The sequence below is a fragment of the Capsella rubella genome, unplaced genomic scaffold, assembly GCF_000375325.1.
Source record: "Capsella rubella cultivar Monte Gargano unplaced genomic scaffold, Caprub1_0 scaffold_3, whole genome shotgun sequence".
NCBI lineage: Eukaryota > Viridiplantae > Streptophyta > Magnoliopsida > Brassicales > Brassicaceae > Capsella > Capsella rubella.
Window position 1 is genome coordinate 6,147,602 of NW_006238921.1, and position 20,362 is coordinate 6,167,963.

Consider the following 20,362-nt stretch of genomic DNA (forward strand, 5'->3'; position numbering starts at 1 on the left):
AAGGAACAATGTTTGATCGTTTGGGTAATAAAGCTCAACTGGCTGAATTTGAGTTTCTGTACAAATGTGAAATCCGGTTTGGTTAAACCGGCTAAAAAAGTTTATTTATGGTTTGTTTCGTATTTCATCTTATCGTTATGGCTTCCGTTGCTTTGCCGGCGTTAAGCTGCCGGAGCTCAGGAGAACAAGTGAAGGAAATTCGCGTATGCACGAATCGAACATGCCGGAGACAAGGCTCCTTCCAGATTCTCGAGACTTTAACGGCTCTCGCACCTCCTGAACTCCGAGTCACTCCCAGCGGTTGCCTCGGCCGATGTGGCGCCGGTCCAAACCTCGTTGCTCTCCCTCAAGGTCTCATCCTCCGTCACTGCGCCACGCCTTCTCGTGCTGCTGAAATCTTGTTCAGCCTCTGTGGTGACGGTCGTGAAGCTTCTTCCTCCTTCGTCGTCACAGACGCTCTCACTGCTTTAGCGCTCACCAACAATGCCCTCTCTCAAATCGATGTGGGAAACTTCTCGGAAGCTGAAGCACTTCTCACTCAGGTCCCTAGACTTACTTATTTGTCTCAGTTTCCTCTCCATTTTTGTGGAGCTTGACCATAGATGTGTGTGGTTGCAGGCGTTAGAGCTGAAGCCATACGGTGGCTTGCATAGAATCTTCAAACATAGGTAAGAAAGGGACCAAATTTTATAATCTCTTGGATACTGTTTCTTCATAGATTGTACATGTAACTAGAATGTTAGGATTTTGATGATTGCAGAGCAGTAGCAAAATTGGGAATGCTTGATTACTCTGGGGCTCTTGAAGATATAAACCGAGCTCTGGCCTTAGCTCCCAACTATTCTGAGGTATACTCTGGAATGATTCTCTTTTCATTATGTGGATTCACATGTTTGAATTCTTATTTCAATTATCTACTTTTTTTACTTTATCTACCAGCCCTACATTTGCCAAGGTGATGTCTACGTAGCAGAAGGTCAATATGATCTTGCAGAAAATTCATACTTGAAATGTCTAGAGATAGATCCTTCTCTTCGCAGATCTAAGTCATTCAAGGTTTGTTTTGTTACATGTCGTGCCTCCTTTATTTAGTACTTAAGAATAGAGGTACCTTACCAATGGAAGATAAGCTTCTAATGCCTCTGGCAGGATGAATGCTTTTACTTATAGTCTCATATTCTGATTTGAAATCTATGTTTTAATACATTTACAAAAATTGTTGGTTATCGATCATTGCAGTCCCGGATTGCAAACCTTCAAAAGAAAGTTGTTGAAGTAGATGTGACATAGAAGTATTCTGACATTGGGAGTTATATTGGATGCATACTAATAGATCTCTACGTGTTTGTCATTGAAAAGGTAATTCTTTTTCCTCTTCTAGACCCTTACAATAAATCTCTCTTTATTTGGGTAGAAGGTTGGGTTTTCCAGAGTGGCAAGGCATGCATATAGATCATTAGTGTATCAAGATGTAATGACATTGGGCTATATATATTATTCAGATGATATTATCCAAGTTTATGACATTATTTTGGTACGAAAGACTACCCAAACAACAAGCTGCCTATCTTTGATAATCCTTACGGTACTCAAGGAGCTACATTAATGCTTAGCTTCTGGCCATTTTCACAGTGATCATCCACTCCGCAGATGAACCATAGCTTTCCAACTTCTGATATGATAATTGAGTCGTTGCCTTTGGTGAAGAGGGATGTGTAGTTGTCTGTTCCACAATTTGTGTATGCTGTAGAGTTAACTTGCATAACATTATGCTGGTCACTTTTGTAGTTGAATACTGTTGAAGAAGATCAACAGATTAGCAAGGTGAATACTGAAAACAAAACTTATTATTATTTCTTACCATTGATATGGAACAGAGGGCTGCAGAAGAAGTGAGACAGAATTCATCTTTGTATTTGGTGAGAGGTTATATATGGGAAACAACTTTGATTTTGCTGAATTTAGGAATCCAGGAGTTAGAAAAATTACCTAAGACATCGCCTACATGAAACTCTCTTCCCTGTGTCCAGTTGCTATAGTTTGTAAAGAGCTCCCACCCACTGCTGTCGCCAACTATATGTTCTGTTCCTTCAGATATTAGCATGAGAGAAGATAAAGAGAAAATGGCATAGATAATAATCAAGCTAGAGAATCGGCTTCCCTGATGAATCATTGTTATCTCTGAACCCTTTGTTTCTCAATTTTTTTCAGACATACAGTATGTTTATAAAGCAGTAAGCATTTGTGGGTGGGAAGGTCATGACATTGTGGTGTAAACCAGATAAGTGAGTCATGAAAATCATACATATGTGGATCAAGGAGTCACACATTGTTTGCGGGATACAATCATACAACAAACTGTGCATCAGGGCGATGCACTGAAAAGCATTAAACCTAGTAAGGCGATAGAACATACACAGTCATGTATGCAACATTGATAGTTTACTAATACACCGAAGGATTAAGCTATAGGCAAGTCGAAAGTGCAGCATGATGGAGCAGCAGCTGATGGGTTAAGGCTGCACTTTGTAAAGAAGTTAATGGTGGTCAGCTTCTTCAACCACCTGAATCCAGTTTTCTCTTCGGATTTGTTCTCCTTCTTCTTTTTGGTCTTATACTTATCCAGGCCAAAGCATCCGGATGAGACCTTATCATAGGTGGGCTCTGAGTTCCTCTGAAGTGAGTAGATGCGGTTTTGGAGAAGGCAGACCTTGTGAAAATGATCATCTCTCATCTTAAGCACACACCGAGCGAGCCCAACAGCTTCATTCTTCATGAACAATGCCTCTGTGGCAAGCTCTCTGTTCTCCTCCAAGAGAGAAGTGAGCTTGTAGCCAAGATTAGCGTTTTCCTCCACAGCAACTTCCTTCTCCATCTCCAGCAGCATGACGAACTTCTTCAACAGCTCAATAGTCTTGGAGGCTTCGTGAAACTGTTGCTCTTTGTGAAGTAACTCGTGTTGCACAATCTCTTTATCCAAGTTAGCGGTCACAAGTTGAGATACAAGCTCATCCACTTTATCTGAAACCGCAGAAGAATCTCGCCTCTGTTGGAAGGACAAGTTGCTGTCGAAACTGATCTCACTAAGAGAATCAATGTCTGAAATGCATTCGTCGTGGTCGTCTTCTTGGAGAAGGTGATTAGGATGAGAAACTGTGGGTTTAATAAGCTGCAGATTAGGTTTGGTAGGGTGAGAAGAACGACCTAAGAGAGTGATGTAGCCGTTGTAGAGGTCAAGACAAAGGGAGAGAAGGAGAGGTCGTCTCTGGTAAAACCATTCAGCTCGTTGAGCAAAAGTATCACCATCTCCTTTGCTTTCTTCAAAAGCAGACACACGCAGGATTTGCATCCGAGCTTCAAGATCTGTTTCCAACATTTTGTTTCAGACAAGAAGTAATGAGAGAGAGAAAAGACAAAGAAACAGAGAAGAAAAAAAAGGAGGGGGTCCACTGTTTTCTGTATCAAGCTTTGTGTTTTGAAAATTTGAAAATGTGAAAAGCTCCAAAAAGAGAATGAGAAGAAAGAGAGAGAGAGAGAGAGAGAGAGAGAGAAATGAGAGAAATTTGAAAAATGGAAAAGGAATCGTACCGGAGAGAGATGGCAACTGTGGAGGAGGAGGATGAGTAGCTTCCATGGATCTTTTGCTCTTCATCTTCTTCAACCTGAAGGATACATACACTTGTTTTTGGTTAGTGGTTTTGATATAAATCTTATGAAAAAGGAAAATGAGAATATTATGCATAGATCAAGAGAGAGAGAGAGACTATGATGAGTTTTCCAAGAAGATAATAAATGTTGCAGAAAAAAATAGAATCGATCACTGAATACAACTATTAAAGAAGGGATCGGAGATGGAAGACGACAACAAACCCAGAAATAGTAGAGAGGGAAGAGAGCTGACACGTCTGATCAGTTGTATCAGTGCAGAGAGCTGCTTACATATAAAAGCAGGCAAAATCCGCCAAAGCAACAAGCATTTGATTTTGTACCACTGATATTTCAACACGTGACTCACGTACTTGGGCTTAGTAGTTTCGGCCCGATTCTCTATTGGGCTTAACAAATCATATTTTTTTGAATTTTTGATGTTCAGCGGTTTACGGACAAAACAATTTTTTTTTTCAAAATTAGCACAAGAAAGGAAGAGAGGGGAGCATTTGTTGTTGGGGATAATATAATGTAACTTTAAATGTCAATCAATCTAAGCATATGGTACTTAATATATAAATATAAAGGTGTGTGCTGTAAAAGGAATAAAGATAACACTATTTTATTTCATTTAAATGACTTCTTTTTTCCACAAAGAAAAGAAGAGAGAACACATGACCTGAAAGAGAGAAAGTAAAGTAAGTGGAGAGAAGAAAGAAAGAGAGCTACTATATTCTCAATTCCTCACAAACGCGTATCTGTGTTTGTTTATTCACACAAGCATACACACATGCTTAATTCATTTATATTAAAGTATATGCATTCAACTCTGAGTTTGGTTAGACTTCCAATTTATTTCTTCTTCTCTTTATTTTTTCTTTTTTGCTTTCTCTCTGTATTGTTGTATTTATATGGACATATACGAATTCCAAATCTACTTTTTTTGAAACTTACAATCTATTTCTCGTCTGATATATATATCAGAGTTTTTTCAAACTTATTATAACTAAACAAATTACTAGTAGAAGTAGTAGTAGTTCAGAAATCAGAATTCTTAATGCACAAAGTAAAAAAGAAGAAAATATTTGGAAAGAACTCTTGGATTAAGTTTGCACAAGAGGCAGCTTCTTGAGACTTTCTCTCTTCCAACCTTTTTCGCTTTAAGGAGAGTACTCTCTCTAATAAAACAACACACTAAACTCCTTTTTCAACTTTGGTTTGATGGGTTCAACACGAGATTTATATATAAAATGTAAAACTTTCTTTTCTTGCTTTCATGCAAAGTTGAATTGTTTTCTTATATTTTTCCTTATAAAAGGGTCGTCCACACTGGCTTACAAAGTCCTAGTCTCTGCTATCACCATCTCCTTCCTTTCTTCTTCTCTCTGTGTCGTCATCGTTTTGTTTCCTTCTCCTATATTATTGGGTTTCAGGGGTCTTCTTCTTCTTTTCTTCTCAAGAAACCAGTTTCTCCAACTTTGTCTTGGCCAATTTATTAAATGTCTTCCCAGACCGAGAACGAAGAGTTCCCCATTCTTCAGTTTCAAGCAACAGCTCCTCGTGCTCACTCTAGGACTTTTACCTCCAGGAATCGTAGTCTTTCCCTCTCAAACCCAACTTTCTCCACTGAAGGAGTTGACCACTCGAGTGTGGTTTTAGGCTACACAGGCCCTCTTCGAACCCAGAGAGTACGACCTCGCTTGGTGCAAATGAGTGGCCCTCTTTACTCCACTCGCAGACCTGAACCTCTCTCCCCTCTTTCTCCTCAAGAACCTCTTCGCTCCTCCTCCTCCTCTACCGTCAATGTACCACCTGAAGATGATTTTGTCTTCCAAAACGCAAATCTCTTGAGATCTGGACAGTTAGGGATGTGTAATGATCCTTACTGCACTACTTGTCCTTCTTACTACAACCGCCAAGCTGCTCAATTTCACACTTCCAGAGTTTCTGCCTCTAGGGTATGTTTGTACATTGCTGCTTCTACTTACCTTTAGAGACCCTCAAGTTAACATAGCTGACACATTGTTGCTTCTTGTTTAGTTTCACACTGTTCTGTATGATGATGCTAGAGGTTGGGCTAAGCGACTTGCCTCCTCTGCTCGTAGATGCTTACCTGGAATTATGAATCCTCATTCCAAATTCGTTCAAGTCTGGACTAGAATCTTAGCCGTTTCAAGCTTAGTGGCCATTTTTATAGATCCTCTCTTCTTGTTCCTCTTATTTATCCACCATGTATGTTTCCTTCTCTTGCTCTATCAATCTCTTGCTTGTTGTGGCTGTATGCATACGTTTTCATGAGTTTACTACTGCAGGGAGACAAATGCATATCGATTGATTGGCCTATGACTAAAAAGTTGGTGTCTTTTAGAAGTATAACGGATCTTATATTCTTCATTAACATGCTGCTTCAGGTGTGTCTCCTTTGTTCCCCAATCTCCTATACCCTATGTAAAAGAAAATTCATTGGCTTTAATGCTTCTTTGGTCATATGCATGTGTTGCAGTTTAGGTTGGCCTATGTAGCTCCTGAATCTAGAATAGTTGGTGCCGGCCAGTTAGTTGATCATCCAAGAAAAATTGCTCGCCATTACTTCCGAGGAAAGTTTCTTCTTGATCTGTTCATAGTGTTACCTATTCCACAGGTATTGTACTATTAGCCTGCAAATGTTTTTGATTGATGTTAACTTGAAAGATGTTGTTTCAACGGTAGCTTCCTTCTTTTGCTTACAGATTATGATATTATGGATAATACCACAACACTTGGGCATATATAGGGGAGAATGGGAGAGACGGATCATAAGCGCTACGGTTCTTTTTCAATACCTTCCAAAGTTATATAGACTCTTACCTCTTATTGCTGGACAAACACCAACCGGCTTCATATTTGAGTCAGCCTGGGCCAATTTTGTTATTAATCTTCTCACCTTCATGCTTGCTGGTCATGCTGTTGGTTCGTGCTGGTATCTTTCTGGTCTGCAGGTATGTAACTATAAGTCAGGGAGTGTTCTTAAAGATTCTCTTTATATCTAGCTATCAAGTGATTTAAAGATTTTTTCTCGTTGTTTTGCTCTTTTCAGAGAGTAAAGAAATGCATGCTGACTGCTTGGGATATTTCTGGGGATGAACTTAAAAGTCTTATAGATTGTGCTCATGGAAATTATGCATTGAAGTCACAACGTGATCTCTGGAGAGATAATGCTAGTGTCAATGCTTGTTTCCAAGAAGATGGTTTTCCTTATGGAATCTATTTGAAGGCAGTGAATCTTACCAATGAATCTGAGTTCTACACAAGATACAGTTATTCTCTGTTTTGGGGATTCCAAGTATGTTAGACTCTATCTAAAGTTCATTCCAGGTTTGGTTGCTGTTGCAACTAGTAGTCTTTGAATCACTTTTATCTAATGTCAACATGTTTTTCAATATTGAAAGCAAATCAGCACACTTGCTGGAAACTTATCTCCAAGTTACTCAGTGGGGGAGGTTTTCTTTACAATGGGTATCATTGGACTAGGGCTTTTGCTTTTTGCGCGGCTTATCGGTAATATGCACAACTTCCTTCAATCTCTGGATCGTAGGTAAGCACTTAAAAGTTATTAAAAGACAAAAATATTTTAAAGAGATGGTCAATACTTCTTGGCTAAATCACTGTGTGTGTGATGATGACTTGTGCATGTCCTGTTTTAGGAGGATGGAAATGATGCTGAGACGGCGTGATGTGGAGCAGTGGATGAGCCACAGACTGTTACCAGAAGATATAAGAAAGTATGTGCAGTATGGCATTTAATTTGAATAGGCTGTGTAATGTGTCCTTAAAGAACTAATCAACTCAATAAATGTTCAACATTTTCAGGAGAGTGCGCGAGGCTGAGCGGTATAATTGGGCTGCGACTAGAGGAGTTAACGAAGAGTTGCTCTTTGAGAATATGCCTGATGACCTTCAAAGAGATATAAGGCGACACCTCTTCAAATTTCTCAAGAAGGTACTAAGCAACAGCCACATGAAAGCATTAATCAGTATCCATCAGTCAGCATTCTTTTTGTGTACTTAGAGACTCCATAGTGTTACAAAAAGCTAGTTCTGAATCCAACTGTGTCTAGGTAATAGGAATAGATTAACCCACTACTGAAACTCAATTGTAAGACTTTGAAACTTTAATGGGTTTGCAGGTAAGGATCTTTTCCTTGATGGATGAATCAATCTTAGATGCCATCCGTGAGAAGCTGAAACAGAGGACTTACATAAGGGGTAGCACGGTGTTGCACAACAGAGGTATAGTTGAAAAGATGGTATTCATAGTGAGAGGTGAGATGGAGAGCAGTGGGGAAGACGGCTCTGTTCTGCCATTATCGGAAGGCGACGTTTGTGGTGAAGAACTTCTCACTTGGTGCCTCGAACGCTCTTCCATAAACCCCGGTACTAATAAGATATGACTCTGTGTTCATGACTTTAATGTTAACATAAACTGTTTTAGAAGAAACTTGACTGAGGAAAAGCTTGGAATTGAATATGTTTTGAAACTTGCAGATGGGACGAGGATAAAGATGCAACCAAAGGGATTGGTTAGCAACAGAAATGTTAGGTGTATGACAAACGTGGAGGCGTTTGCACTGAGTGTAGCAGATCTTGAAGATGTAACGAGCTTGTTTTCAAGATTCTTAAGGAGCCATCGAGTGCAAGGAGCCATAAGGTACGAGTCTCCTTATTGGAGGTTACGAGCAGCTATGCAAATTCAAGTGGCTTGGAGATACCGAAAGAGACAACTCCAGAGATTATACACTACTCAGTCCAGTTACAACCGTTAAATTGGAAGATGATGTTTGGTTTGGTGGTAGATAAGTAATATAAGTATAAAGCTTAGTGGTTTTTAAATAGTTGTAATATATAAAATCACTCGATGATTCATTAGTTGTAATCTATATGATGGCTCAGTGATTCACTCATCAGTGATACTAAAGCTGAAAAACTTGTCTTAGAATGAAACTTTTTCTCAGAAGTGTTTCTCAAGTTCCAAACTTCCAATCATATAAATTACTTCAGGCCTCTTTGGCGGTTTATGGTTGACCAATGAAACATTGACGACATTAACAGTGAAACCATTCGGTTCAAACACCCCAAGTTGAATAAATAATTTAAATCCACGTGGCTTGAGTAGTTGGGCTCATAATTTTGGCCCATTTAATATTGTACTCTTACTGTAAGAAAGTAAGATAAAGAAACAGAAGCAGCCATATGTGGTTAATGACATTTTTGGCTCCAATCACTTAGTGACAGTTGGTACTTGGTAATCAAATAATGGAATTTTTACAGACCCGTGAACATATTTAAAAGGAAAAGCATCTTAATTATTCCCTCTTCGTACTGAATATTCAATATTCTCTACTCTTTTACTTGTAATGTTCATGAATTTATTTCCATAATCACTTAAAAAATACAATTGCATAAACAGAAATAAAATAAAAAAAGATAGCCACAGAGGAGAGAGAGAAGGACCCTTTACGGACAATGAAATAAACAATGTAATAAAAGTCAAGTACTGACTTTTTCTGACATGAGTTCTTCTTGCTTACAATAATACACTTCCTTGACGGAGGCTATACGAAGAAGACGACCCTGACTTGGTCATCGTCGTCTCCTCTCTTATTTCTTCTTCTTACCAATTTTACCAAAACTCAAACTCTCTGCTTCATTCAACTTACTTCTCCGTCTCAAATTCTTTGTTTTTTCTTCTTGAATTCTTGATTTTGGTCAAGAAATGGCTTCCCATAACGAGAACGATGATATCCCCATGCTTCCAATTTCAGACTCGTCATCTCGTAGCAGAGCTTTCACTTCCAGGACCCGTAGCGCTTCTCTCTCAAATCCTACTTCCTCCATTGACGGATTCGACAACTCAAATGTGGTTTTAGGCTACACGGGTCCTCTTCGAGCTCCGAGACGTCCTCCGTTAGTTCAAATGAGTGGTCCTCTTACCTCTACTCGCAAACCTGAACCTCTCTTTCTTCCCCATCCTTCTACTAGTTCTTCTGGTGTCTCTTCTCAGCTTGAGAGGTATCCTTCTGCTCTTGAACATAAAAACTCCTCAGACGATGACTTTGTTTTGAAACACGCGAATCTCTTGAAATCGGGACAACTAGGGATGTGTAATGATCCTTACTGTACCACTTGCCCTTCTTATTACAACCGTAAGGCTGCTCAAATTCCTCACTCTAGAGTTTCTGCCATTTTTGATTCCACGGTAAAGTTTTGATTTTTGTTTACTTCACAGTCACAAAATTTGCTTCCGGATCAAGTATATGTTACTGAAACAGAGTCTTTTGCTTTATTGCTAGTTCCATAATGCTCTGTACGATGATGCTAAAGGTTGGGCTAGGCGTTTTTCTTCCTCTGTCAATAGATACTTACCTGGAATCATGAATCCTCATGCCAAAGTGGTTCAAAGCTGGACTAAATTCTTCGCTCTTTCATGCTTGTTAGCTATTTTTATAGATCCTCTCTTCTTCTTCCTCATTAAAGTCCAAGAGGTATGTGTTTTTCTTCAGAGATATCTCTCTCTATCTTTTGCTTCTCCTGTGTGTTGTCATCTTGCCTTTTAACCTTTTTGACCATCTTTCTTACTGTAGCGAAACAAATGCATTATGATTGATTGGCCAATGACTAGAGCATTTGTTGCTGTGAGAAGTGTGACAGATGTTATATTCACTATGAACATTCTACTACAGGTGTTTTTCCTTTGCTTACTATTTACTCCATCTCTTTTTAAACAAAATCTGTTGGCTTTATAATGCTCACTTCTTCCATATTTGTTGCAGTTCCGATTAGCCTACGTAGCTCCTGAGTCTACTGTGGTTGGTGCTGGCCAGTTAGTTAGTCATCCGAAGAAAATTGCCCTCCATTATTTCCGAGGAAAGTTTTTCCTTGACTTGTTCATAGTGATGCCACTTCCACAGGTATTGTAATGTTAGAGCTACTACTGGCTTTAAGTAATGGTAATCATAACATGTTTGTTTACCTTTCTCCTCTTTTGTTTACAGATATTGATATTATGGATAATACCAAAACACTTGGGGGTATCCGGAGCAAACTATGCAAAAAACCTTCTACGAGCTGCAGTTCTTTTCCAGTACATTCCAAAGTTATATAGACTTCTACCATTTCTTGCTGGACAAACACCAACTGGATTTATATTTGAGTCAGCTTGGGCTAATTTTGTCATTAATCTTCTCACCTTCATGCTTGCTGGACATGTTGTTGGCTCTTGCTGGTATCTTTTTGGTCTGCAGGTATGACAAAGTCTCAAAATGTCCTTTCATACTTATCTTGTCCTGAGCAATGCCTATATTTAAATAAGTTCTTTTCATTGTCTGTTTCCCTTTTTCTTTTGTCTCTTACAGAGAGTGAATCAATGCCTTCGAAATGCTTGCGGTAGTCTTGACCGTGGATGTCGAGATCTTATAGATTGTGGTAATGGAAATAGCAGCGATGTACAAGTACGAGCTACCTGGAGAGATAACGCGAGTGCCATTGCTTGTTTCCAAGAAGATGGTTTTCCTTATGGAATCTATTCAAAAGCAGTCAATCTTACCAGTCATTCTAGTCTCTTCACAAGATACAGTTACTCTCTCTTCTGGGGTTTTCAGGTAATTTTTTTTTGGTTTTTTTTCAGTTTTTGAGTAGCAAACTTTTAAAAAGTACTTAACTACTTTGCCATTGATTGGCATATTTGGAACTCTTCCCTAATGTCATTTTTGTTTTAATAATTCGCAAAGCAAATCAGCACTCTTGCTGGTAACCAAGTCCCAAGCTACTTTCTAGGGGAGGTCTTCTTTACGATGGGTATCATTGGACTAGGACTTTTGCTTTTTGCGCTTCTTATTGGCAATATGCAAAATTTCCTTCAAGCTCTTGGTAAAAGGTAAAAAAACTCCTATCATTACATTATTGTACAAAAGTAGATATTTCAAGACATAGTGGTTGGTTTAGTGAATTACTAAGTACTCTGTTGTTGTTGCTTTGTCCATAATAGAAATTTGGAAATGACGCTGAGACGGCGTGATGTGGAACAATGGATGAGCCATAGACGGTTGCCTGAAGGTATAAGAAAGTATGTGGCCTATCCCTATTATATACTTTGCTTCTCAGTTGAAGTTTAAGTTTTGAAGAATTACATTGGTCTCAGTTTCTGTAGTGTCACTATAAAACTAAGTGCATTGTTTGTTCAACATTTTCAGGAGGGTGCGAGAAGCTGAGAGGTTCAACTGGGCTGCTACTAGAGGCGTTAACGAAGAGCTGCTCTTTGAGAATATGCCTGATGACCTTCAAAGAGATATAAGACGCCACCTCTTCAAATTTCTCAAGAAGGTAAGCATCTGAGTCCATTTTCCTTAGCATGGCTCTCTCTCTCGAACATTTGTGTGTGCATATATCCCAATTCCATAGTGTTTCAAAGAGCTACTTCTAGAATCTAGCTGTATAGGGACTGCTACTGAAACCAAAAGTAATAGTTAGAGTCACAGATTAATCATTTTTGAGAATACTACAGAAATGTTAATGGGTTGCAGGTGAGAATATTTTCTTTGATGGATGAATCAATCTTAGATTCGATCCGCGAGAGACTGAAACAGAGGACATACATAGGGAGTAGCACAGTGTTGCACCGCGGAGGATTAGTTGAGAAAATGGTATTCATAGTGAGAGGTGAGATGGAGAGCATTGGAGAAGACGGTTCTATTCTGCCATTATCGGAAGGCGATGTTTGTGGTGAAGAACTCCTCACTTGGTGCCTCGAACGCTCTTCTGTAAACCCCGGTACATAAATCTCAAAGTTTTAGGTTTCTTAGATGACACTTTATTGCTTGGAACTGAGTATGTTTTGAAACCTTCAGATGGAACGAGGATAAGGATGCCATCAAAGGGATTGCTTAGCAACAGGAATGTGAGATGTGTGACAAACGTGGAGGCATTTTCGCTGAGTGTAGCTGATCTTGAAGACGTAACAAGCTTGTTCTCGAGATTCCTGAGGAGCCATAGAGTACAAGGAGCCATAAGGTATGAGTCTCCATATTGGAGGTTGCGAGCGGCTAGGCAGATTCAAGTGGCGTGGAGATACCGTAGAAGACGGCTTCAGAGATTGTACTCTCCTCAGTCTAGTTACAGCCGAGGTTAGTTTGTATATTCGTCATTCTTGATGATTATATGTAAAGTTTGGTGGTTGTCACATAGGTCGTAGGTGGTGTTTTAGTATTATATATCTCAATGCTTCACTTTTTACTGCAATTTTTTTGTCAATTTGTAACCAAAAATAAATCCTAATTCTCAAAGCTCCCGCTAGAGAAACTAATAGAAATGTATGGTGAGAGAATGGCTCAGCTAAGAGAGGAAATGTCAGTTTCAAATCAGTTGGTACTAGTTAATCTCCTACTTGTATAAAATTGGAAGCAGAGAAGTAAAATGATTTAGTTAAGTATATGTTTAAATTGTTCTCCAGCTCCATATGAGAGACATGGTGTTCAACAAAGTATAGAAACTTGTTTTGTCGCGCATTTACAATTTCTTTACTTCTAGTAGTAATTAGTTTTCCATCATTAGACGAACGAAGGTCAAGACATTTGGCTCCAATTACAGTTGGTAATCAGATAATGGAAACTTTTACAAAACCGGTGAATATTTTAAAGGACAACACATAACATCATCTTCATCGTTCCCTCTGAGTACTGAATAGCGATTGCAGTTATCCACAAGTTGAGAAAATATCCTTGTCATGCCCGCTGCAACTTCTTTGTCGTCCAAGAAGCATCCAAGTTATCATCTTCATTAGTTTTTCTTATTCACACATTTAATTAGAATAATACAATTACATTGACTTGGGCTACGAAGTCGAAGACCCTTGCTTACTTGGTCATCGTCTCCTTCCTCTATTTATTCTTACCCAATTTACAAAAACTCTCAAACTCTCTGCTTCATTCAACTTCCCTCAGCCTCAGATTTTTCCCTTCTTCCCTAGATTTTTTTTTTTGTTTGTTTCTTGGGTCTTTTCTTTCTTCTTGAAACCTTAATATTTGGTTGAAAAATGATTACTTCCGACAACGAAAAAGATGATATGCATATGCTTCCAATTTCAGACTCATCATCTTCTACCAGAGCTTTCAATTCCAGGACACGCAACGTTTCCCACTCAAACCCTACTTCCTATGCTGACGGATCCGACAACTCAACAGTGGTTTTAGGCTACACGGGTCCTCTTCGAACCCAGGGACGTCCTCCTTTAGTTCAAATGCGTGCTCCTCTTACCTCTTCTCGCCAACCTGAACCTATCTTTCTTCCTCATCCTTCTACTACTTCTTCTGATTCCGTTGGTGTCTCTACTCAGCTTGAGATGCATCCTTCTGCTCTTGAACATAAAAACACCTCAGACGATTTGAAGCACGCAAAGCCCTTAAGATCTGGAACATTAGGAGTGTGTAGTGATCCTTACTGTACCACTTGCCCTTCTCATTACAACCATAAGGCAGCTCTTATTCCTCATTCCACAGGCTCTTCATATTCTGATTCCACGGTGAAGTTTTAGGTTTTTGTTTACTTGTCATAAACAAAAAATATCTTGATGCTCAAGTAATGTTACTGAAACAGAGTATTTTGTTTTCGTGCTAGGTCCATAACATTCTGGATGGTGATGCTACACGTTGTGATGGGCGATTTGCTTCATCTGTTATCATGCTTTCTGAAATCGTGAATCCTCATAACAAAATTTTTAAAAGATGGAGTAAATTCTTCGCCTTATCATGCTTGCTAGCTATTTTTATAGATCCTGTCTTCTTCTTCCTTGTAAAAGTCGACCAGGTATGTTTTTCCCTTCAGCGATATCTCTCTCTCATCTTTTGCTTCTCCTATTTTGTTAGTTTTCCTTTGAACCACTTTTTTTACCATCTTTCTTACTGTAGCGAAACAAATGCATTCGGATTGACTGGCCGATGGCAGACGCATGTGTTGCCGTTAGAAGTGTAACAGATTTTATATTTCTTATGAACATTCTACTTCAGGTATATCTCGTTTACTTACATATTTCTCCATCTGTTGGCTTTGATGCTGACTTCTTCCATTTCCATATCTACTGCAGTTCCGATTGGCCTACGTAGCTCCAGAGTCTCTTGTGGTTGGTGCTGGCGAGTTAGTTACTGATCCGAAGAAAATTGCCCTCCATTATCTCCGAGGAAAGTTTATCCTTGATTTGTCCGTAGTGCTGCCACTCCCTCAGGTATTGTAATGTTTAGAGCTACTACTGGTTTTAAGTTATGTACGTTCATTTACACACTCAGATTCTTCCCTTTGTTTCCAGATATTGATATTAGGGATAATACCAAAACACTTGGGCACCCAGGAAGACCTTGGGAAATACTGTTTACGAGCTGTAGTTCTTTTACAATACATTCCAAAGTTATGTAGACTTCTACCATTTCTTGCTGGACAAACACCAACCGGATTTATATTTGAGTCAGCTTGGGCTAGTTTTTTCATTAATCTTTTCACCGTCATGCTTGCTGCACATGTTGTTGGCTCTTGCTGGTATCTTTTTGGTCTGCAGGTATGAAAAAAGTCTCAAAATGTCCTGAGCTACAGAAGATGCATATGTTTAAAGTGATTTATATGGATTCTTCTCATTCTCTGTTTCCCTTTTTCTTTTGTTTCTTACAGAGAGTTAATCAATGCTTTCGACATGCTTGCGGTAAGCTTGACAGAGGATGTGCAGATCTTATAGATTGTGGTATTAATCGAAATAGCAGCGATTTACAAGTACGAGCTGCCAGCTGGAGAGATAATGCTAGTGCCATTGCTTGTTTCCAAGCAGATGGTTTTTCTTATGGGATCTATTCAAAAACAGTCAATCTTACCACACACTCTTGTATCTTCACAAGATACACTTACTCTCTCTTCTGGGGTTTTCAGGTAATTGGGTTTTTTTTTCAGTTTTTGAGTAGCAAACTTAAAAACAAGTACTCAATAGTTTTGCATTGATTCTTTTTTCAAAGCAAATCAGCACTCTTGCTGGTAACCAAGTCCCAAACTACGATCTTTTGGAGGCCCTCTTTACTATGAGTATCATCGGATTAGGACTTTTGCTTTTCGCACTTCTTATTGGTAATATGCAAATTTTTCTACAAGCTCTTGGGAAAAGGTAGATAAATCCTTCTTTACATCACTATACATAATTAATATTTCAAGACATAATGGTTGGTCTTATGAGTTACTAAGTACTGTAGTCTGGTTATTTTGATTTGTCCATCTAAGGAATATGGAAATGACACTAAGACGGCGTGATGTGGATCAATGGATGAGCCATAGACGGTTGCCAACTAGTATAAGAAAGTATGTGGGTGGACTATCCCTTTTAATTATATATTGCTTCTAAGTTGAGGATTCGCGTTTTGAAGAATTGCATTTATCTGATCAAACATTATTCAGGAGGGTGCGAGATGCTGAGAGGTTCAACTGGGCTGCTACTAGAGGCGTTAACGAAGAACTGCTCCTTGAGAATATGCCTGATGACCTTCAAAAAGATATAAGACGACACCTCTTCGAATTTCTCAAGAAGGTAAACATTAGAGCCCAGTTATGTAGTGTTTCAAAGAGCTACTTCTACAATCTAACTGTATAGGAGCTAGACTGCTGCTGAAACCAAAGTAATAGTTATGATATCACAGATTAACCAAGCTGAAAGTGGGTAGACTTATTAAACTGTTGATGGGTTTGCAGGTGAACATATTTCGTGATATGGATGACTCAATCATTGATGCTATCGGTGAGAGGCTGCAACAGAGGACATACATAAAGAACACAGTGTTACACAGCGGAGGTCTAGTTGAGAAAATGGGATTCATAGTGAGAGGTACGGTGGAGAGCACTGATGAGAGCGGTTGTAAGCTAATACTATCGGAAGGTGACGTTTTTTGTGAAGAGCTCTTCACTTGGTGCCTTGGCTCTTCTGTAAAACACGGTACCACCCCTTTTTGACTCTCTATGGTTATAAATCTCAAAGTTTTGGGTTAAAAACTCAGATGACACTTCATCATGGAAAAACTTGGAATTGAATTATGTTTTGAAACCTTCAGGTGGGACGATGATAGATATGAAACCAAAGGGATTGGTTAGCAACAGCTTTGTCACGTGTATTAGTAACGTGGTGGCGTTTTGGCTGAGTGTAGAAGATCTTGAACATGTAAAGAGCTTGTTGATCTCGACTCGAGAGTACCAAGGAGCCATAGAGTCCAGAGAGCCATAATTACGTACAATTAGTCCATGTCCGAGGCTGGCTTGGAGAAACCGAAGAAGACGGCTTCAGAGCGCGGCCGTGCCTACTTGCGAATTGTGCCAATATTAATATATTTAAATAAATTTACAAAAAAAAAAAAAAAAAAAAAAAAAAGATTATTGATATATATAATTGTGTTATAAACTAAGATGCTTCACTTGAGGAGGGAGGATGGATTAGGAACATATATATATATATATATATATCTTCTTATATCTATCTTTTTTTTTTCTTCTTTTAATGTTAATGATTATTGATATAGAAATTAAATATCTTCTTATATTGCATTGCAGGGTACCGATTCTTCATTTTGTTTGATCTTGCAAAGATTTTTTTTTTTTGTGAAATTGTGTTTCTAGCATTATCCTGCCTTCTCAAATATACAAGTTGGAGACATTGGCAAATGGTACTAGACAACTAGACCATAAGGTACCACAACGAAATTGGTACTAAACTAGCTACTAGACAATCTAGAGTCTAGGTCTAGACCACAAGGTTAATTTACCACAACGAAGTATTAATTAGTCTATCCACTATATATTGGTTATCACTCAATCAACATCATTATCCGTAAAGCTAATAAGTCTCTTAACAAATATGACAAAATGTTTTCTATTGCATATTGTACTTCATAGCTTAAGTAATTTGAATTCTTCAAGTTTTCGTAATCATAAAATTTGCATATATGTATAATATCTAATCATAATCGTGTAGCAGGGTCCTTGATCACTATTAATGTATCATATTTTACTTTTTGAGTCACTATTACGGGTTATTTAAATTATTATTAAGAGCATTCACAATGGTGATTTTTTGGGGTGTTTAAGTTGGGTCTTAAAAATAAAAAAAATATACATTAATTGATTTTGAATCCAATTTTAGACACTTATTTGTTAAAAGTGTCCTATTTAACACACTTTCATTGGATTTAGACACTCATGTGTTTTTTTTTTAAAATTATTATTTTAGACACCTATCAAAAATGTCACCATTGAACATATCCTAATTAGCATGATTTTTGGATCTGGATTAAAGTTTAATATCCTTTGCATGCATGTGACGTCATTGCGCTACTTCAGTTATTACGTAACGAAAAAATTCCTAAAACAAACACGGCCAATCAATCAAACATACATTACATACATGTATATAAATATATTTATATTATGCTAATATATATAGCGCAATCAAACTGGAAACTTTATTTACAACGAAGGAAGCGTAAGGAGCTTTGCGAGTAACGTTTGTCAAGAATCTCCAGAAAAGATAAAGCGAAAGATAAAAACAAACAAAAAGAAGGACGAAGAGAGCAAAAAGGAAAGAAAGAGAGATATATATAACGATATATATCTATATTATTAAAGAGAAAAATAATGATTAATTAATCAATTTAGTGACCATGTAATTAGTTTGTATATGTGTATATATATATATATATATATGTACAAGTTTGAGTAGGAGATGATAAACGAGGTGTAAGACAAGAACCCGACATTAATTGTTAATACATCGTCTCCGACAATTATTATGGCTCCGGTGGGATTACCTCCAGGCTTTAGATTTCATCCGACGGACGAAGAACTCGTAAACTATTATCTGAAAAGAAAGATCAACGGTCAAGAAATCGAGCTTGATATCATCCCCGAGGTTGATCTCTACAAATGTGAGCCATGGGACCTTGCAGGTACGTATGTTTAACCTAATTCTATCACATTTTCAGTAACTGGACTACTAGTAGACAATTCTATTCTAATCTTTGGCGAGTTGTAGTCATATTCCTTTTTGCGCTATATATATATATATATATATATATTGATCACATCAACTGGTTTTTAATTTAATTGTTGTGATGGATAAATAAAACTGTAGAGAAGTCGTTTCTACCAAGTAGAGATCCGGAATGGTACTTTTTCGGGCCACGTGACCGGAAGTATCCAAACGGGTTTAGGACGAACCGAGCTACGAGAGGTGGGTACTGGAAATCAACCGGGAAAGATCGGAGAGTGACGAGTCAGAGCAGAGCCATTGGGATGAAGAAGACTTTGGTTTATTATAAAGGAAGAGCTCCTCAAGGGATCCGTACTGATTGGGTTATGCATGAGTATCGTCTCGATGATAAGGATTGTGACGATCCCTCTTCCCTCCAGGTATTTTTAAAGATCGATCACAATGTATCGTTCTTTCATCGCCTCGATCGATCTATTTACCAAATGATATATGTAGTAATTAGTAAAGTACGTAGTTACTAAACATATAATCAAATTCTAACTTATATACAAACAAACCTATAATTATGTATAGAGAGATGCATGGCTATTAAATTTGTTATACTGTATATAAAAATAACATATTTTCCCCCATTTTTTTTAAGTATATACATTAATAAAAAGAGATGTGTGAATTTAATATTTTAATCAAGTCGTATAAGCCTGATACAATAATATATATTCGTTTCTTGCTGTACGCTGACAAAAGCTTAGGGTTTCGCTTTGTCTTTACTGTGACGAAGACGAAAGTTATATTTAATTATCCATTATATAAGACAAAAATATACTCATATCAATTCTATATTCTTTTATTTAAACATGACTTTCATATACTTAAATATACTCGAATAAGTAGAGAAAATTCAAGGTCAAGTAGTACTTAAGAGTTAAGACATTCTAAAATATTGGACATATATAAACTGTTTGGTGCAGGACTCGTATGCATTATGTCGGGTGTTCAAGAAGAACGGAATATGTTCGGAGTTGGAATCAGAACAGCAATTACAAATGGGACAATGTAGCTTCACGACAGCGTCAATGGAGATCAATTCGAGTAATAATTTCAATAATAATAACGAATACGAGACAATGTCGCCGGAAGTGGGAGTATCCGCCTGCGTGGAAGAAGTAGTCGACGATAAAGACGAGTCGTGGATGCAGTTTATCACAGATGACGCATGGGACACGTCATCTAACGCCGCAGCAGCTATGGGACATGGTCAAGGTGTTTATTGACTAATTATAAAGAGCCAAATTAAAGAGTATTGGAGATTTGGAGGCAAAAGATCAAAGAGAAGAATTATAGAAATTATTGGGCAAATAACGTAAAAACTTAGGTACACTTTTGTTGTACTTTATATATACATAATCGTTGAAATAAAACCTGCGGGTTCTATATATGGTTTTTAACTGAATTTTATTTTCTCTTCTTCTAATTGTGGGAATGTGTGGGAAAATCACGTGATTTGATTGGATATTGTATTTAATTGTATTTTCGTTTTTTTTGTTTTATCTTACCTTTTTCATGTTGTTGGATTGATGATAGTATGATCCACTGATTTGACGGCTCTATGGATCACGGTGCCTTTGTTCTTTTTCCTCACATGGGTGTAACCAGATCGAGTTAATGGATGGGGAAATTTGG

General features: G+C 38.0%; 7 protein-coding genes across 13 annotated transcripts; 5 read left to right on the forward strand and 2 right to left on the reverse strand.

Moving 5' to 3' along the window:
* Positions 1-47: 47 nt before the first annotated feature.
* LOC17891399 lies at positions 48-2,295 on the forward strand. 4 transcript variants are annotated; one of them, XR_002834696.1, is made up of 6 exons: positions 48-542; positions 619-668; positions 761-848; positions 940-1,056; positions 1,240-1,359; positions 2,212-2,295. XR_002834696.1 is itself a non-coding variant. In XM_006298390.2 (5 exons), the coding sequence occupies exons 1-5, from the start codon at positions 108-110 to the stop codon at positions 1,288-1,290; spliced, it is 741 nt and encodes a 246-aa protein (XP_006298452.2). In that variant the 5' UTR covers positions 48-107; the 3' UTR covers positions 1,291-1,496. The 4 variants fall into 4 exon arrangements, 1 of the variants encoding a protein (XP_006298452.2); XR_002834695.1 differs by lacking the exon at positions 2,212-2,295 and adding an exon at positions 1,633-1,898; XR_002834697.1 differs by lacking the exon at positions 2,212-2,295 and adding an exon at positions 1,503-1,575.
* LOC17890895 (mavicyanin) lies at positions 1,590-2,203 on the reverse strand. The gene is made up of 2 exons (XM_006299203.2): positions 1,990-2,203; positions 1,590-1,795 (listed from the first exon to the last, which is right to left on the reverse strand). The coding sequence occupies exons 1-2, from the start codon at positions 2,171-2,173 to the stop codon at positions 1,590-1,592; spliced, it is 390 nt and encodes a 129-aa protein (XP_006299265.2). The 5' UTR covers positions 2,174-2,203.
* On the reverse strand, positions 2,287-4,212 carry LOC17892305 (kinase-interacting family protein). 3 transcript variants are annotated; one of them, XM_023786426.1, is made up of 3 exons: positions 3,871-4,212; positions 3,589-3,662; positions 2,287-3,363 (listed from the first exon to the last, which is right to left on the reverse strand). In XM_023786426.1, the coding sequence occupies exons 2-3, from the start codon at positions 3,650-3,652 to the stop codon at positions 2,462-2,464; spliced, it is 966 nt and encodes a 321-aa protein (XP_023642194.1). In that variant the 5' UTR covers positions 3,653-3,662; positions 3,871-4,212; the 3' UTR covers positions 2,287-2,461. The 3 variants fall into 3 exon arrangements, with proteins under 3 accessions (XP_023642194.1, XP_023642193.1, XP_006300245.2); XM_023786425.1 differs by having other exon boundaries at positions 3,832-4,212; XM_006300183.2 differs by having other exon boundaries at positions 3,589-4,212.
* An 840-nt stretch (positions 4,213-5,052) lies between these two features.
* On the forward strand, positions 5,053-8,568 carry LOC17890583 (putative cyclic nucleotide-gated ion channel 19). Its single transcript, XM_006299362.2, has 11 exons — positions 5,053-5,606; positions 5,689-5,880; positions 5,961-6,059; positions 6,152-6,289; positions 6,378-6,626; positions 6,725-6,970; positions 7,077-7,222; positions 7,332-7,409; positions 7,498-7,627; positions 7,815-8,061; positions 8,173-8,568. The coding sequence occupies exons 1-11, from the start codon at positions 5,148-5,150 to the stop codon at positions 8,448-8,450; spliced, it is 2,262 nt and encodes a 753-aa protein (XP_006299424.1). The 5' UTR covers positions 5,053-5,147; the 3' UTR covers positions 8,451-8,568.
* A 644-nt stretch (positions 8,569-9,212) lies between these two features.
* On the forward strand, positions 9,213-13,043 carry LOC17893785 (probable cyclic nucleotide-gated ion channel 20, chloroplastic). Of its 2 annotated transcripts, XM_023786781.1 has the most exons (11): positions 9,213-9,883; positions 9,978-10,169; positions 10,269-10,367; positions 10,458-10,595; positions 10,680-10,928; positions 11,040-11,285; positions 11,415-11,560; positions 11,672-11,749; positions 11,877-12,006; positions 12,207-12,453; positions 12,531-13,043. In XM_023786781.1, the coding sequence occupies exons 1-11, from the start codon at positions 9,401-9,403 to the stop codon at positions 12,809-12,811; spliced, it is 2,289 nt and encodes a 762-aa protein (XP_023642549.1). In that variant the 5' UTR covers positions 9,213-9,400; the 3' UTR covers positions 12,812-13,043. The 2 variants fall into 2 exon arrangements, with proteins under 2 accessions (XP_023642549.1, XP_023642550.1); XM_023786782.1 differs by lacking the exon at positions 12,531-13,043 and having other exon boundaries at positions 11,672-11,739; positions 12,207-12,296.
* A 546-nt stretch (positions 13,044-13,589) lies between these two features.
* Positions 13,590-17,065, forward strand: LOC17891340 (probable cyclic nucleotide-gated ion channel 20, chloroplastic). The gene is made up of 11 exons (XM_006297004.2): positions 13,590-14,200; positions 14,296-14,484; positions 14,586-14,684; positions 14,762-14,899; positions 14,981-15,226; positions 15,337-15,588; positions 15,672-15,817; positions 15,931-16,008; positions 16,105-16,234; positions 16,396-16,636; positions 16,752-17,065. The coding sequence occupies exons 1-11, from the start codon at positions 13,715-13,717 to the stop codon at positions 16,919-16,921; spliced, it is 2,175 nt and encodes a 724-aa protein (XP_006297066.1). The 5' UTR covers positions 13,590-13,714; the 3' UTR covers positions 16,922-17,065.
* Positions 17,066-18,478: 1,413 nt separating this feature from the next.
* On the forward strand, positions 18,479-20,317 carry LOC17891460 (NAC domain-containing protein 86). Its single transcript, XM_006298295.2, has 3 exons — positions 18,479-18,635; positions 18,821-19,098; positions 19,651-20,317. The coding sequence occupies exons 1-3, from the start codon at positions 18,479-18,481 to the stop codon at positions 19,951-19,953; spliced, it is 738 nt and encodes a 245-aa protein (XP_006298357.2). The 3' UTR covers positions 19,954-20,317.
* Positions 20,318-20,362: the final 45 nt, after the last annotated feature.

Bases quoted from the DNA above. Each gene is read 5' to 3' on its own strand.
- LOC17891399 (XM_006298390.2), top strand. From the start codon at position 108: ATGGTTTGTTTCGTATTTCATCTTATCGTTATGGCTTCCGTTGCTTTG. The intron at 543-618 runs GTCCCTAGACTT...GTGTGGTTGCAG, and splicing joins CTGAAGCACTTCTCACTCAG to GCGTTAGAGCTGAAGCCATA. The intron at 849-939 runs GTATACTCTGGA...TTTATCTACCAG, and splicing joins TAGCTCCCAACTATTCTGAG to CCCTACATTTGCCAAGGTGA.
- LOC17890895 (XM_006299203.2), bottom strand. From the start codon at position 2,173: ATGATTCATCAGGGAAGCCGATTCTCTAGCTTGATTATTATCTATGCC. The intron at 1,796-1,989 runs GTAATTTTTCTA...CTTCTTCAACAG, and splicing joins TCATGTAGGCGATGTCTTAG to TATTCAACTACAAAAGTGAC.
- LOC17892305 (XM_006300183.2), bottom strand. From the start codon at position 3,742: ATGCATAATATTCTCATTTTCCTTTTTCATAAGATTTATATCAAAACC. The intron at 3,364-3,588 runs GTACGATTCCTT...TGTTGGAAACAG, and splicing joins ACAGTTGCCATCTCTCTCCG to ATCTTGAAGCTCGGATGCAA.
- LOC17890583 (XM_006299362.2), top strand. From the start codon at position 5,148: ATGTCTTCCCAGACCGAGAACGAAGAGTTCCCCATTCTTCAGTTTCAA. The intron at 5,881-5,960 runs GTATGTTTCCTT...TTACTACTGCAG, and splicing joins TCCTCTTATTTATCCACCAT to GGAGACAAATGCATATCGAT. The intron at 7,628-7,814 runs GTACTAAGCAAC...ATGGGTTTGCAG, and splicing joins TCTTCAAATTTCTCAAGAAG to GTAAGGATCTTTTCCTTGAT.
- LOC17893785 (XM_023786781.1), top strand. From the start codon at position 9,401: ATGGCTTCCCATAACGAGAACGATGATATCCCCATGCTTCCAATTTCA. The intron at 10,929-11,039 runs GTATGACAAAGT...TGTCTCTTACAG, and splicing joins GGTATCTTTTTGGTCTGCAG to AGAGTGAATCAATGCCTTCG. The intron at 12,007-12,206 runs GTAAGCATCTGA...AATGGGTTGCAG, and splicing joins TCTTCAAATTTCTCAAGAAG to GTGAGAATATTTTCTTTGAT.
- LOC17891340 (XM_006297004.2), top strand. From the start codon at position 13,715: ATGATTACTTCCGACAACGAAAAAGATGATATGCATATGCTTCCAATT. The intron at 14,685-14,761 runs GTATATCTCGTT...TATCTACTGCAG, and splicing joins TTATGAACATTCTACTTCAG to TTCCGATTGGCCTACGTAGC. The intron at 15,818-15,930 runs GTAGATAAATCC...TGTCCATCTAAG, and splicing joins CTACAAGCTCTTGGGAAAAG to GAATATGGAAATGACACTAA.
- LOC17891460 (XM_006298295.2), top strand. From the start codon at position 18,479: ATGGCTCCGGTGGGATTACCTCCAGGCTTTAGATTTCATCCGACGGAC. The intron at 18,636-18,820 runs GTACGTATGTTT...ATAAAACTGTAG, and splicing joins TGAGCCATGGGACCTTGCAG to AGAAGTCGTTTCTACCAAGT. The intron at 19,099-19,650 runs GTATTTTTAAAG...TGTTTGGTGCAG, and splicing joins ACGATCCCTCTTCCCTCCAG to GACTCGTATGCATTATGTCG.